Source organism: Lytechinus variegatus, chromosome 15 (genome assembly GCF_018143015.1).
Source record: "Lytechinus variegatus isolate NC3 chromosome 15, Lvar_3.0, whole genome shotgun sequence".
In the NCBI taxonomy this organism is placed as follows: Eukaryota; Metazoa; Echinodermata; class Echinoidea; order Temnopleuroida; family Toxopneustidae; genus Lytechinus; species Lytechinus variegatus.
Genome location: NC_054754.1, coordinates 29,620,851 through 29,636,411, shown reverse-complemented (window position 1 = coordinate 29,636,411; position 15,561 = coordinate 29,620,851). Strand labels below are relative to the sequence as shown.

General features: G+C 42.4%; 1 protein-coding gene across 3 annotated transcripts in view; it reads right to left on the bottom strand.

The window, feature by feature from the left end:
* Nucleotides 1–1,371: 1,371 nt before the first annotated feature.
* LOC121429217 (mucin-17-like) overlaps nt 1,372–15,561 on the bottom strand; it is a 79,175-nt gene continuing 64,985 nt past the window's right edge. For all 3 annotated transcript variants that reach the window (XM_041626176.1, XM_041626177.1, XM_041626178.1), the window contains 5 exons: nt 14,939–15,082; nt 6,262–6,384; nt 5,472–5,776; nt 3,534–3,590; nt 1,372–2,791 (listed from right to left, as the gene is read on the bottom strand). In XM_041626176.1, coding sequence (XP_041482110.1) covers nt 2,777–2,791; nt 3,534–3,590; nt 5,472–5,776; nt 6,262–6,384; nt 14,939–15,082 — 644 coding nt within the window. In that variant the 3' untranslated portion in view covers nt 1,372–2,776. The remainder of the gene's footprint in view (nt 2,792–3,533; nt 3,591–5,471; nt 5,777–6,261; nt 6,385–14,938; nt 15,083–15,561) is intronic.

Below are 15,561 nucleotides of genomic sequence, written 5' to 3'. Positions count from 1 at the left end.
ATTTCTTTGAACTTATTCCTCTTCAACCATTCATATCAAACACAGAATCAACGCCAACAAAAATATGATAGGCCAGTTTTTAATTTTATGAACAGTACAAATTGACATAAAAAACATAGTATACATGCACTTCGATGCATCTTCACATTCAATATAAGGTAAGTAGATGTATGTACCTTACAGTTCGAATCCACCCCAGTAAAAAAAAAATTAATATAGACAAGGGGAAATAACTACCACGACACTGAAAATGAACTAAAATAGTATTTAAGACAAGAATGTTTTGACAATTTAGAATCTTACTTTGTTTCCCAAAACAATCCAGCACAACATGAATGATATGCGGGCATCCTTAAAGCAAGTCTAAGCATGTTACTTCCGACTGGAACATATCATAATAAGCCTGCCACAGCTGGACGATTCATTATTTAACATTGTATTCTAAATACTTTTATTTCAAACCTATTTATTTCAATGTTCATGGCGTTGCTTAGAAATATATGTTTTGGTGTGTCATATTCTTTAGCATAATTGTTTACGATGAATATCCGTCTTCGGCTGGTGATTTTATGTTCAATATCGGATATTCTAATTTATTGATAAATCTTTACTTTTGTTATATTTGTGTTACCATATTAAAATGTTTTTCAAACGAAACATAGATAAAACCAAAGTAATAAAATTTTCCACTGAGCCACTGTAACCAAGAATATTGATTATTTTTTTTACAGGTTGCATGTTTTACATTACAAGATGAACAATATAATACCACATACATATGTTATAAAACATATGAAAAAACATTGAGTGTATAACATCATCTCTTGTTTGCATATTGCCTGTCTTATGCATGTTTTGTGATTTTGCAACATTTGCGGACATCAAAATTTCATTTTAATATCATACAAAATTTTCTGGAAGGTGCAAAGAGGCACCTGTAGAGGTGCCACTGAGTCACATTGGTATAGTTGAGGTAAGAGGTAATATCCATTCTGGGGCCCGTTGCAGAAAGAGTTGCAATCAATTGCAACTCTAAAAATCATGCGCAACTTGATTTTCAACCAATCAACAGCGCGCATTTGGGACTTGCGTTTGATTTTTTGACTTGCGTTTAAAAGCAACTCTTTCTGTAACGGGCCCCTGGATCGTACATCCATTATCTCTCTCAACGTATAGTGGCAATATATTTTATGCAGCAGGATATGAACCCTTAAATCTTGTATTTGAATATTCGGATAATAACCCGAGTCCCTTTCTTGATCCTATAAAGAGAGTAAACGATTGTTCACAATAAATGATCTAAATATTCCACCTTCACCCACACGTACATGACATAAATGATATATATTCTTCGACTTTTCTTCGATATGGTTTCCCGCAACATCTGCGCTCAAAATATCATACACAATACAAATAATATCTGAACATACACAGTTTACAAAATAACCCACAATAATATAAGGAATGTAGTTATCAAATACACAATAGACGATGTGAATATTACTATTGTTTGAATAACGTAATCAATGAAATTACCCAATGATCGCAAGAGAACACTGTCGTGAGAGATCGAGTTGGAAATTTATGACAACCTCATGAAAATGTTTGTGACTAAGTATTAATCACTGCAATATATGCCCTGATACAAGTATCGATTTAGTATAATGAGAATAAAAATGAACGCGAACAATTATGTGAGCAATATGTTAATTTGGAGTAGGCCTATGGGATGCATAAAATGTATGATAGTTTTGCTAAGAATTACTTGTAAGGATTATGGTCGAACAAGATTTAATATTGTCTGAAAGATTACTCCAAATGTGTAGTCGCTAATGTCTAATAGATTTAGAGGCAATAAATTGTCTGAGGTGTTTAAGATGAAAGTTTCCACAAATACGAATCGGGCAGGTATGGGCAAAGCTAATGAAAAACATGTCTTCAAAAGACATAGGGACTGGAATTTCAATATAACAGCGAGATTTCTAGGAGAAAATAAATGTCAGCGAGTAATACCAAAGATGATTATGGAGGATGTATTAAAAATGTCATTGGCATAGAGCAGAAATAATAGCGAGTCTAGAATGTAGCCTTATGGAACACCACATTGAACGAAGTGAATCAGAACACCAGCCATTAAATATGACTATTACATTCCAATACTTAAATAATCTTTAAATCTAAGGAGTGATTGACCTCTACACTGTTAAAAAAACTCTGATTTTACATAAACAAGATATTGCAGAAAGCAACAACATAATCATTCTGTAAATACTTAAAGCAGGAATTGTTCTACAATTTAACAGAACAGGTCTGTTAAAAAATGGGGAAATGGTGTTTTTATTTCAGGATTTTTTTTATGATTCCATACACCAATAACAATTTCCAGTAATTTTACACGATACAATTCAATATTACGTAACCTGGTAAGATTACAGGTGTTCCTGAGACTCTGCAGAAGGATTTTCTTTTAAGGATATTTTCTTTAACAGTGCATTACATTCAGAAGAATCATACGAAATATATAACCAAGCGCGGTGATTCCCAAAGACTTAATCGACTTGATGATTCTTTACCATTAGTTGCTGAAAATATTTCATTTCCATCTCCTCCAAGAATCGCCTAATGAGTATAATACATTTCTTAATAAATGGCATGTTAAATAATTATTTCCCCTTGGTTTCCTCGACAAAACGTAAATAGAATGCTTACTCCCTTCCCCAAAGATGTCGCATTGTGTTCGCAATGATTTAATCGAAGCGCCAGCGTGCTGGTGACATCAATAGTGTGGCATCTAAATAAAATGGAACATAATGGACAGGGAGAGAAAGCAAAGGGGGGGGGGGGTGAGAGAATTGAAATGGAGAAATTAAACAAAAGAAGGATCGAGTATTATAAGGAAATTGCAATCAAGGTGTATGCCTAATGAGTGTCATTGCACACTATTTAACAAAATCGTACTGAATAATAAATCACACACTTTTTTGTGCACACGTAGTTACCAATAATGCATATAATATCATTTCCATTTATTTGAAAGCAGGATAAAAGAGCATTGTAGATTAAACGCCTTGCTCATGGACATAGGTGCCGCGGCCGGGGATCGAACTACGGACATTCAATGTATAGCCAGGCGCCTTAGACCACTCGGCCACGGCACCTCCACACACATACACACACACACACTCTCACACACACCCACACACAAATCGATTTTGATAAATTTTAGACTGTTGAAATCTAGTTAATAGTTCATTAGCAATACAAAGACAAGCACCAACACAATACAGCTATTTCATTAAGGGTGAAGTATCGATAACGTTTGACGATTCCAAAATTTATCAAAAAACATCATCGTAGCTTAAGAAATATTAAAAAAAACATAATAAAGATACACATGAAAAAAAAACACAAGAGAAGAAATACTTCAAAATAAACTAAAGAAAGTAATGATTTTTTTTCTTCAAATTTGTTGCACAATCGAAGTTTTCTAAAGGCCCATGTGATGTTCTTTTAGGAAGTTAAATTGGGCTTACTTGTTCATTTTCTCCTGCAGTCATATAGGGTCTACTAAATCCCTCTCTTTCGTTGGGCTAAAAAAAGAAAACAAATAATGAAGAAACATGCTGATTGTCACCATATATTCAATGCTGGTATACTGGATCTCGGTCTATGCAACATGGACCAATCCTACATCGTTTACTAATCATTTGGTATAATTGCCATTTACCTCATTTACCATTCTGTCCTATTTCCAATGGAGCTTGTAATACCCATTTCATTCTCCATTTACTTGTTCTAACACCATTATGAACTGTTTGGGAACCAAATTTTCATTTCTCGAAGTCAAAGGTAATATTAAGAAGACGAAGTTTAAACTATAGTAGACCATTTGAGCATTAGGCTAAATGAAAAATTCGGAAGAGGGCCATTGGGGACTTGAGGCTTAACGAGAATTAAACTTCAAGGACAAGTCCATCCCAACAAAGGTTGGTTTGAAAAATTTCTTCAAAAATTGGATGTAAAATAAGATAATTATTACATTTTAAATTTTCGCTCAATTCAACAAAATCGTTAATATAACTTCTGAAGGTTTCCATGGCGAAGAATAGTGTAGTAGGTTTCACGGTACACCATGTATCTTTCTTGGGCAAATGTTGGTCCTGAAAATTTGTTTGTTGTCATCCACGTCCGCATATGTGGATGTCATGTGACTTATCTAGCCAATCAGACACATGTACCCTGCGAGATACCGGCAATTCGAGTATATAAGGCCTGAGTTTACAAACTTTGCTCATTCTCCTGAGGACAAGAACAAGCTTGTCGAAACGTCGAGATTGGATGGTCCTTTTCAGAACCAACATTTACCCAAGAAAGATACATGGTGTACTGTGAAACCTACTACACTAAAATAGTTAATAGTAAACAATATGGAATATGCTAAACTTCTTCTCATTGCCATGTGAAAGGAAGGTTTATTCCTCTCTGAACCTGTGTAATTATCATTGTTTTAACATTTTGTGGTTAAAATAAAATGGTCATTATTGTTAAATCTGTAAACATTGAAATATTGGAGAATTCAAGCAATACAAATAGTGAGTGAGGGACATCATCGACTCTGTCATTTGCATGTCAGTGAATTGTGCATATAAATGTTTTGCGAAAAATAAGCGATACTTTAAAATGTCGTAACTTTCTTATTTTACATCTGTTTTTGATTAAATTTTCAATGTTATGCTTCTTTGATTTTTCTTAGTTGGACCTGACCTTTAATAGGTCTTTAGTAATGATGTAACCATTCAATTTGACACGCTTAAATTATGCTATCAATATTTGAACATCCAAATAATTCCATTTAAAGAGAAATTCCAGTAGTTGCAGTAAAGACTGATTTCATGAGAAAGTCTGTAAAACCAGGCTTAATTGTTAGTATATCATCGAGGATCTAGATCTTGTACAGTTACATAAACTGAACTTTGTGAAATCTTGAAATCTACGCTGAAAAATGTTCACACTGAAGATAACCAACACAGATAGGCACACGTGGGACAGTGTATTATTATTGCTGGAATAAAGACCCGACGGAAGTGACCGAATCCGCACTTATTTTGCTGATTTCTCTGCAATTACACAATTTCCTCCAGAATCCTTTGGCACATATTTTTTATTCATACAAACAGACACTTGGGTGGTCATTATATTAGATTCTGTAAAAAGTCATTTTCAGATCGTTACCAAAACTGGAATTTATCTTTAATCTAGCTTTATTGGACTGCCATTTCATGCTTTGAAATTCGCACATGCATCCTCTGATGTTCCGTTATTTTTCTACTTATGGGAGGCCAATCAAAATAAACGAATGCCTGTCTATACTAATGCAAGATAATTTTTGATCAAAACTTTTTCTTAACAAATATCTAAAAAAAAAACAAAATCATTTCCGTGGGCTCTTTCAGATGATACTAAATACTTACCTCTCGGTAGTAAGCACCATTATGATATCCCGGTTTATTGATGGGTCCGAGTTCCATCTCGGATGGGTAGTCTGCTAGCGGATAACCGTCTCCGTAATATCCATTGATGAAGGGCCCTGCACCTCTCCCTCCGTTGAGTGGACCAAGACGATTAATAGACTTCCCTGATTTTGTCCGCCTTAACATCATTCGACGAATCAATATGAAGCATGTTACGATTATGATGAAGACAAGGAAGACGATGACCACTCCCCCGATTACAAGTCCTGCAAGTTCTGCGTCGCTAAGGACGCCGGATTCATCCACTGTGTCATTGAAAAGAATCCATGTTTAAACAGACTATTATATAGTTAATATTGATATCGATTCTAATAAAAATATGAAGATGCCTATCATGTAACCAGAAGTTTCTTTCGCTTACAAAAAGAAAAGCAACAATGACTAATTTCATTCATCGGTCATGGTATCTTAAAAAGATATACGGTAATACATTTTCCTCAGGCAATAACACTCAGTTGTACGTACCTTTGAATTCTTTTAATATATCAAAGGAGATAATGATAATAATAATTGGATTTATTTGCACTTTTATAAACTTTTTGAAATGTTATTTCTTTAAGAAAAGAAGTGAAAGAGCGGAGTCCGGTGCACATTCTATTTGGTAACTTCCAAACCTATTCATTTCCAAATACATTATTAAGAAATGTTTTTGAAAATAATTGATAATTATTGATTGACATCATCAATTACATATTAAGAAATAAGATTAATAAAAGAGAATTATACTAACCTGGTGCGCAGCTAGCGCCATCACCAGTGAATCCAGGCAAGCATGTACACGAGAAACTACCAGGAGAGTTCATGCAAGTAGCAAACTCTGGACAGATCTTTGGATTGCTACATTCGTTGAAATCTAGAAAAAAAAAGAATGGCTGGACAATAAATAGGCATATTTTTATTTTTGTTTTGCAAAGACAGGTATTATTGGACGATGGATTAGTGAATTAGTTTTTTTTTCTAGATTTAACATGATTTCAATAAAAGTAAACGTCCCGTGAATTACATTACATAGCTTATATGATGAAAAGGTTGATTACAAGGAATATGCATGAGATTCAAACACACAAACGGAGATGGGTGAAATTTATCATTATATCTAGGCCTGGAAAAAGGCCGAACACAAATGTTAATTATATATGTATAGGCCTATCAGTGTGTGTGTGTGTGGGGGGGGGGGCACAGGGAAAAAAGGGCACTATCTTAAAACAAAGAAAAAATGGCAGCGGCGTTAGGGGCAAACATTTTGAGGGGGCTATGTTGTATTACGTATTTTTTTACAACAGAAATACAATTTTGTGATAGATTTTGACAATATTGAAAATTAATATAATTTACCCTTCTCTCTTTTTTCTTTGTCGTGATAAAATTGGGGAGGGGCAAAAGTCCCCCATCTGTACGCCTCTGCTTATCTACCTCGCTTACATGAATAATGAAGCTTAAGGCACGTAGGATTATCCTTACAGGTTTTATAGTAACATATAAAAATGAGAATACTGTTGTCTTGTTTCAAAGGGGCACTCGTTAACAAGTAAAATGAGTCCTTCCCAGGTGAAAGGGACACATAACACGTTGGAGTGGGGCACTTTTCTTGGGTAAAAGGGGGGGGGGGGGGGTGATACGAGAAAGGGTACTGATGTCTGGCTACAAGGCAAGGGACACTTGCTCACACATTAAACGGGTCCTTCTCAGGTGATAGGGGCACAGAACACGTTCGTGAGGGGGTATTATTCGGTAAATATGGGCAAAGATGCGACAAATGGCACTTTCTAACACATAAATCGGGTCCTTCTCAGGAGAAAGGGACACATAACACGTTCGTGAGGGGCACTTTTCTTGGGTAAAAGGGGGGGGGGCTGATACGAGAAAGGGTATACTTACAAGAAGGCAAGAGACACTTGCTCACACATTAAACGGGTCCTTCTCAGGTGATAGGGGCACAGAACACGTTCGTGAGGGGGTATTATTCGGTGAATATGGGCAAAGATGCGACAAATGGCACTTTCTAACACATAGATCGGGTCCTTCTCAGGTGAAAGGGACACATAGCACGTTCGGGTGGGGCACTTTTCTTGGGGAAAGGGGGGGGGGAGGGGCTGATACGAGATGGGGCACTTACAAGAAGGCAAGGGGTACTTGCTCACACATAAAACGGGTCCTTCTCAAGGGGCACTGGACACGTTCGAGTGGGGCACTTTTCTTGGGTAAAGGGGGAGGGGCTGATACGAGAAAGGGCACTTATAAGAAGGCAAGGGGCACTTGCTCACACATAAAACGGGTCCTTCGCCAGGGCACTGGACACGTTCGTGAGGGGCATTTGTCTTGGATAAAGGGGGGGGGGGCTGATCCGAGAAAGGGTACTTACAAGAAGGCAAGAGACACTTGCTCACACATTAAACGGCGACAAATGGCACTTCATAACACATAAATCGGGTCCTTCTCATGTGAAAGGGGCACTGAACACGTTCTCGAAGGGACATTTTTGCTTAACAAATTGGCACTTATACGAGAATGAGCACCTGGTAACACCTTAAACAGGTTCTCCTCAGGTAAAAGGGGCACAGTACAAGTTCGTGAGGGGACATTTTTCTTGCGTAAAAAAGGTGCTTTTTCAGTGCTTCAAAAGGTGGGGGCACTGTGCCCCCCGCCCCCGGGATCACCGCCCCTGAGGCCTATAGATACAGATTATATAGGAAATTATATGGACATGCACGCAGAAGTGCTTAACAAAATTTTAAACATATATACATACATCACTTGAAAGGTATGAAAATACTTACCATGATTTTCTTATTTACGAGATAACTGGATATACCCATTTGATTTGCTAGTTCATTACGATGAACCTGCGTGCCGAATATAGAGTACACAATTTTTCCTGCGCGCGCGCTGCATCTCCCTACCAACGCACTATCCCAAGATCGTCGCGCAATTTGGCGTCCATTTCCTCTCATGAGCCTGCGGGCAAGACATGTTGTCACACAAGGCGAGGGGTAGGAGGGAGGGTTCAAATGGGTATATCCAGTTATCTCGTAAATAAGAAAATCATGGTAAGTATTTTCATAATTTACATCAATAACTGGGATATACCCATTTGATTTGCTAGACCAACACGGATTCAACGTGAAGGGAGGCATGTCTAGACTAAGAAGTGCGTTAAAATAGGGAGATGAAGACACAAAGGCCGTTGCCTTACGGACAGGGGAGGCGATAAGCCTCATGTGAAGAAGTCCTTAAGAGCAAGGAGTGAAGGAAAGAGGGGCGTCAATAGACGGACCTCGAGAAGTCGTGAACGACGATTCCAAGAAAGAGCCCAAGAAGAATGATACTAAGTATCATGGGCCCTCGGCCTAGTGTCAGGAGAACAACATCACCAGCTGACTAGAGCGTAAAATTCGGAATTTGTTGAAATTTTCAACAAGAATCGTGATCGGAAAACTGTAGCTTTAAGGCTCAGTAAGTGATCCATCGAACAATCTGAGAAGGCGAGAGATCTCAGAAGCCTCCGCGTGGGAGAAAGCGCCCAGAATTCGATATCCGTCTCAAATGCGTGAGGGCAGAACATCTGCAGAATTCTGATAGAGAGCTGTGGCAGAAAGTTACTAGCGGTCCGAAGGGGACTAGGAACGACGGAGAGTAGGGATTTAAGAAAACCACTCGTAAGGCAGTCAAGGGTCGAGAAAGCGACTGAGTGCCATCCTTTTAATAAGAAATACCGCGGACCTGCTGCCTATGTAGAATAAAGCAGTCTGGTTAAAATAGCTCAACCGGGCGTGTCAGAGAAACAGCGCGGTACACATCACGACAAAAGTGTGATAGACCGAGTGATCGAGAGAGAACTCAGGATCCCCTTTCTCCCGTACTGATCGAAGCACCCATCTGAGGGTGCAGTGCCCGCGGTGGAAGAGGTGGCTTGGCTCAAGCCACCATTGCCGAGAGAGCCCGTGAGGCTAGGCTGCGATGGATGACCGCCGGGCGGGGGAATCCCTAGCAGCAGCAAGTGTACGCCAGAGGGAGCTGGCGAAAAGTCTCTGTCATGATCATACGTGAAGGCGACAATCAAGAGATGTTCTAACGAACAGACATCGCCAGATATGATACCTCAACAGTACGTTCCCAACGGAATCGAATGAGGTAGCAACGGCCCTGTCCTATCAAGTTAGGGACGGAAACTGGCTAAGAGTGTCGATGTCCTCGCTTGAAGAAACAAGCGAAGGAGGGAGACTTGAGGAAAATAAACACAAAAATTTCCATCAGTCTGCGGTGAGAACCAGTTGTTTATGAAAACAGCCACAAGGCCTGGTCTCTCAGGTGATCGTAAGAGCAAGCACCGCCGGCGCCGGTTGCGGCAGCGTGGAACAGTCCGATATCGGAGAATAAGGAGTTCCAAAAAGCTGCGGGGGGCGGCAAAAATGACGCCCTAAGCAGTGGGGGATGAGCATCTAAGTTTCTAAAAGAAGAACTCCAGTGAAGTAAATCACTTACATGGAGAGACTCATCCGCAGTCGGCCCGAGAAAAAGCGGGTCGTAGTGATTGTGGTTAGGTAGGCATAAGCATACATGCATCCACGGTTACATCATCCTCGGTCGTGCGGTGACCATGGCCACATGCATTGCATGGAGGGAGGATGAAAGCAGCATGCGAGGTGACTCGAGTGTGCCGAGTGAAAAAGCTTCTAAATAAGAAGACGATTCGACAAATGGGCACGGTAAGACATCCACCGTAGACCACTCCACACAAGGAGGAAACGGCGGAGACGCCCGCAAGCTTGACCCACATAGAGAGCAGTCTATAACATAGACTGTTAGAGCTCGACCGATGGTCTGAAGGCGTACTGTTTGGTGTAAACTCGCCGACCCGGTACGGTGGGTGTGCCCAGAAAATAGGCATAGAATGCCGACAGAGAAGTCTGGGGCTTTAAACAAGCTTGAACGCACGTACATAGCCAATAATCTCATGAGATGTACGGCGGTTTCTTTCCTCCGAGATGATGCTTACCCGACCGGGAAGGACTCGGGGAACAGCTGTGAATGTCAACAGGAGGGATATCTAGCATATGAAAAGCTGATTCCCTCCAGGTATTCGGTGCGGGTGCTTTCGGCGGTGTCCGGCTGGACGACCGGTGATGGCAGCTCGGGCAGGGCTCGAACGAGCCGCCCGAATACGAGACAATAGGTTAACATAACCATAATGCACCGGGTGGTGAAGGCGTAGCGATTACTAAGCACAGGAGAACTTTAAATCGCCGTGACATTCAGATCCGATATACATACTCATAAGTTCGGAGAGCTATGAGGTAGTGAGACATACCGCTGAGCGGTGATGGTGCTCATATCGGAGTCGCCCTCTCTTCAGCGGCGATCGCTGGAGGACGGGTGTCTGTACTAGCCCTGACTCTGGCCTTGCAAGGGTAGGAGCTAAGTAAGACAGGGCACCCTTACTTTCGAATAGAAAGTGAGGTTCAGGCCAGAAACCGACGGTCCCGTCGCCTGGGCGGACGGACCGCGGACGTGATAGGTTGCCCCCTCAAAGCAGCCAAACATTCTCACGAGAGAAGTGCGGCATGCGGTATGTAAGAGATTCTTACCTCCAATCTACGGGCCCGCTTAGGGGGTAGAATGGAGAGAGTTACCGCTGAAGGAGTCGTCGCCGTACGTGGGCTTGACGTAGAGGGCGAATTCGGGAGTAACTGCATAAAAAGGGGAATACCCATGCAGGTAACTCGCCGATGGCTCCCCGGAGTGCGGGTTGGCGAGAGAAGTCTCAATCCGCTCAATACCCGACGCCAGCAATAAGACCGCGGCGGTCTTATAATGACGGAGAACACGAGGATAAGAACCCGTAATGCTCGGGGACGCATAGATGCAGCCTGAACGGATGCAAAGTCCAGCCGTCGGTCACCGAGAGCTTGCCGACATATTGATGCTTGAAAGCCGTATGTCGGAAGCACCTGCATAGAAACGGGGGTCACCGTGTAGGTGAACAGCGTTTCAATAAATGCCCGGTGTGAGAGGACAGGTGATTGCTTGAGCCGCACAGTGCTTAGCAAGGCGGCTGAAGCTGATATGAAGCGTGGGTGAATTACCCGCACTGCTCATGGGAGTATGTGCGACGCCTGACCCACAAATATCGGGAGTCTGGTGACATAATGGAGGGCGATGCCCGTATGTCGATAACACCTGTGTATTAGCGGGGATTTCCCTTGCAGGTGCGTGAGCCGGCGAATCATGAAATCGCCGGTGACTCTCCGAGGTGCAAGATGGCGAATGTCTGCTTAACCTGCCCGGTGCTCGACACGGCGGTTTTAGCTGACAGGGAGCATGAGGATAAAGATCCGTGATGCTCGGGGCGTTCTGTTGTAACATGAAGTTACGACGCATGGCCATCGGCACAAGAATCAGAAAGAAAGGTCTGCCCGCAAAGTGGGATTAGCGACCTAGACTTTCTTCTTGTTATTCCTCTTCTGTGCGGCCCCGCCGGGGGGCAGAAGAGGGAACAATCATCGGGAGTCTGGCGACATAGTGGCGGGCGACGCCCGTATGTCGATAGCACCTGTGTATTAGCGGGGATTTCCCTTGCAGGTGCGTGGGCCGGCGAATCATATTGCCGGTGACTCTCCGAGGTGCGAGACGGCGACTGTCTGCTTGACCTGCCTGGTGCTCGACACGGCGGTTTTAGCTGACAGAGAGCATTAGGATGAAGATCCGTGGTGCTCGAGGGCGTTCTGTTGTAACATGAAGTTACGACGCCTGGCCGTCGGCACAAGAATCAGAAGGGAAGGTCTACCCGCACAGCGGGGTTAGCGACCTAGAATTTCTTCTTCTTCCTCTTCTATGCGGCCCCCGCCGGGGGGCAGAAGAGGGTATAATGATTGGGAGTCTGGTGACATAATGGCGGGCGACGCCCGTATGTCGATAGCACCTGTGTATTAGCGGGAATTTCCCTTGCAGGTGCGTGAGCCGGCGAAACATGATATTGCCGGTGACTCTCCGAGGTGTGTTGGATGGCCGGTGTCTGCTTGATCCGCTCGGTTGGTAGTACCGTCGGCTGAAGCAGGCAAGCCTGGGGGTAAAAACCCGCAGTGCTGGAGGGCACTCTAGATTAGCTTGAGAAGCTGAGAGGCCTGGCCATCAAAAGAATCAGAGGACAGACCGCCCGACGGAGCGGGGCTTACGTCTGTGGTTCTCCTCTTCTTCTTTTCTTCTTCTTCGGTTGCTCCGGCGTCGGAGTGGAAGAAGGGACAAGAGGCTGGGCTGCGCCTGTCTTCCTCTCCTTAGCTCTCCCACGGGGAGAGCTAGCCGAGCGAGAGGAGGCGTCGGCCGAATCTGACGGCGTCAGATTGAATTGAGAGTCCGACACGGTCGGACTCAGGTGCCTCTTCCGACTAGGGGCTGGTAGCCCTTTGCCGACGCTCCCTAGAGGGGTCTTACACGGCATCGAGCCTAGTCTTTGCCGGGTGGAGAGACCCGTGCTCTCCCCCGGACTTTAGGTGACCCGATGGCCGGTGGGTCTGACAGCCCTAGAGGAGTCGCCGTTTTCTGTACTAGTGCGACGCTCCCCAATAAGGTTCAGGTTCCGGGACGGAAGCCTTGGCCATCACCGTGCGGGCACGTGGTCGCAAATCCACGGTTCCACCCTTATTAAGCGGGACACGTGAACGCGCGTCCACGGTTCCACCCCTTTGAGAGCCCACGGGGCTCTGACTCTGTTCTCGCTATCTATACTACCTGTGGTGGGGGATAAGACCCCGGTGTCGGGCCCCGAAACAGCAGCCGCCTGAGGCTCTTCAGAAAGAGAGTCCGAAAGGCTCATTATTGCCGTAGGGTGATCTAGTAGTAAGATAGAAAAAAAAGAGAAGCAAAGGGGGTAGGGGGGGGGGGAACAAACCCCAACCCAGAAGACAAGGACCTCAAAAAGCGGACTTTTGAGAGTCAAAAACGGATCTCACAAGGATGATACAAGGTAAAATCCCAGAACAAAGGAAACAGTAATAATTGAGAATTATTAAGAGACACTGTCCCTGAAGTCCGTTAGAAAAATTAATTATTTGATTATCACAACAAGAATCTGCTTCCGCCAAAATTCTGAAAAGAAGGAAGGGGGGAAGCATCTAAAAAGAAGAAAACACTAAGTTTTCTTCTTTTTTTTTTGTTGTTGTTTTGTTGTGTCCACCTGTTCAAAAGAAAAAAAATAATAATTTTTCTTGAGGTGAGGATCAGCTAAGGAAAAAGGGGAGCAAGATTCCCTTTCTTTTTTTTTTTTTTTTTATAAACAAGAAGTTTAAGAAAAAAAAATTATAAGTCCAGAGACCGGTAGCTGACTTGAAAAGGAAGGGGGGAAAAACAAAGATAGCTTTCCCGAGAAGGAAGGCCGAGTCAAAGGCGACGAACGCTGACAGGAGACGGCTTCCTAAAAAAAATTCTAAGTATTCTTGTGAAGGAAAGAAAATATATTTTTTTTTTTTTTATAATTAATTGAATAATTAATCAATTAATAAACACAAGAACAAAGGATTGATTGAAACAAAAGAACAATCAACTAACTCGAAACAAGAAACAAAGAACTTGAATCGAGGCAAAGGAGCAAGTCAAGAATTAAAAGAATCAATCAATTAATTAATTAATCAATTAACCAATTAATTCAATTAATAAATACAAGAGCAAAGGATTGATTGAAACAAAAGAACAATCAACTAACTCGAAACAAGAGACAAAGAACTTGAAACGAGGCTGGAATACGACGCTCCTAACGTCCTACAGAACCTATCTGTGGAGAAATAAATCAATTAAATTCACGACGAGTCGTATAAACGAAGAAGTCAGTGAATAAAAAGAATTAAAAGGATTAAAAAGGAGCGAAGACAACGCCCGAGCAGGAAGGCGCGGAGCTATGGGGCGGAGAGGTGAAGACAACCCGCCTGTGAGAAACGTATCTTTAAAAAAAAAAAAAACTCACGAAGAGGGACAAGAAACGTTAAAATAATATCACGGAAGCTCCGCGCGACGTGATAATCCTATAACAATCTTAGATGAGAGAAAATAAGATTGAAATAAGGGAAGAATTGCACAATAAAGTATCCAAACGGAAAACAGAAAAGCAATTTTGAGAGTGTACTTAGCTTGCGACTGCACTCGACCGCAGGCGAAAGTAAAAGAGGAAATGGACGCCAAATTGCGCGACGATCTTGGGATAGTGCGTTGGTAGGGAGATGCAGCGCGCGCGCAGGAAAAATTGTGTACTCTATATTCGGCACGCAGGTTCATCGTAATGAACTAGCAAATCAAATGGGTATATCCCAGTTATTGATGTAAATCACTTGAAAGGTATTCTATTGTTTAGGAATAATAAGAAGTAGTGGTAAATAACATGGACAAAAAGAGGGCAATTATCTCTGACATCAATGTCTAACCTTCACATTGTCTTCCAAGGTCTTCAGTAGGAGATGTGTCTTGGAAGCCATCCAGACATGCGCATGTAAAGCTACCAAGCGTGTTTGTGCAGTCAGCATACTGGCTACAATCGTTGAATGTACTGTTGGAACACTCATCGGTATCTGAACAAAAAAAACGAATTATAGATTTACATTCAATCATTTTTCAGTGGCAGAGGGGGAAGGGGTAGGAGTTTGGGGCTTAAGCCCCCCAACTTGGGCTCCGTAGATAAAGCTGGATCAATATCCAGCACCCCCCTGCTTACGAGGGGGGTCACCCAAGCAGAACAATGCCAGATCCGAATATTTGACATATACGAAAATTAACAATTTTAGCGGCCATCTCACAGTCTACCAGTACGTCGCAGCTCATCGTCAACCTAAGTGTGCCCCTCTTTTGAAAGTGAGGACCTTTTTTCTTTTGCTTGTCAAATTTTCAGCGGACAAAATAACCTTGAATATTTGGTGAAACCCTTTTGTTTTGGTTAGTCAAATCGGGGGAAAATGTGCCCCCTTTGGAAAATCCTGGATCCGCCCCTTGGTCAAACTAACTGGTCTAGCCCCCCCCCCCTTTACATGCCTTAGCGAAGAGTTAAATTCTC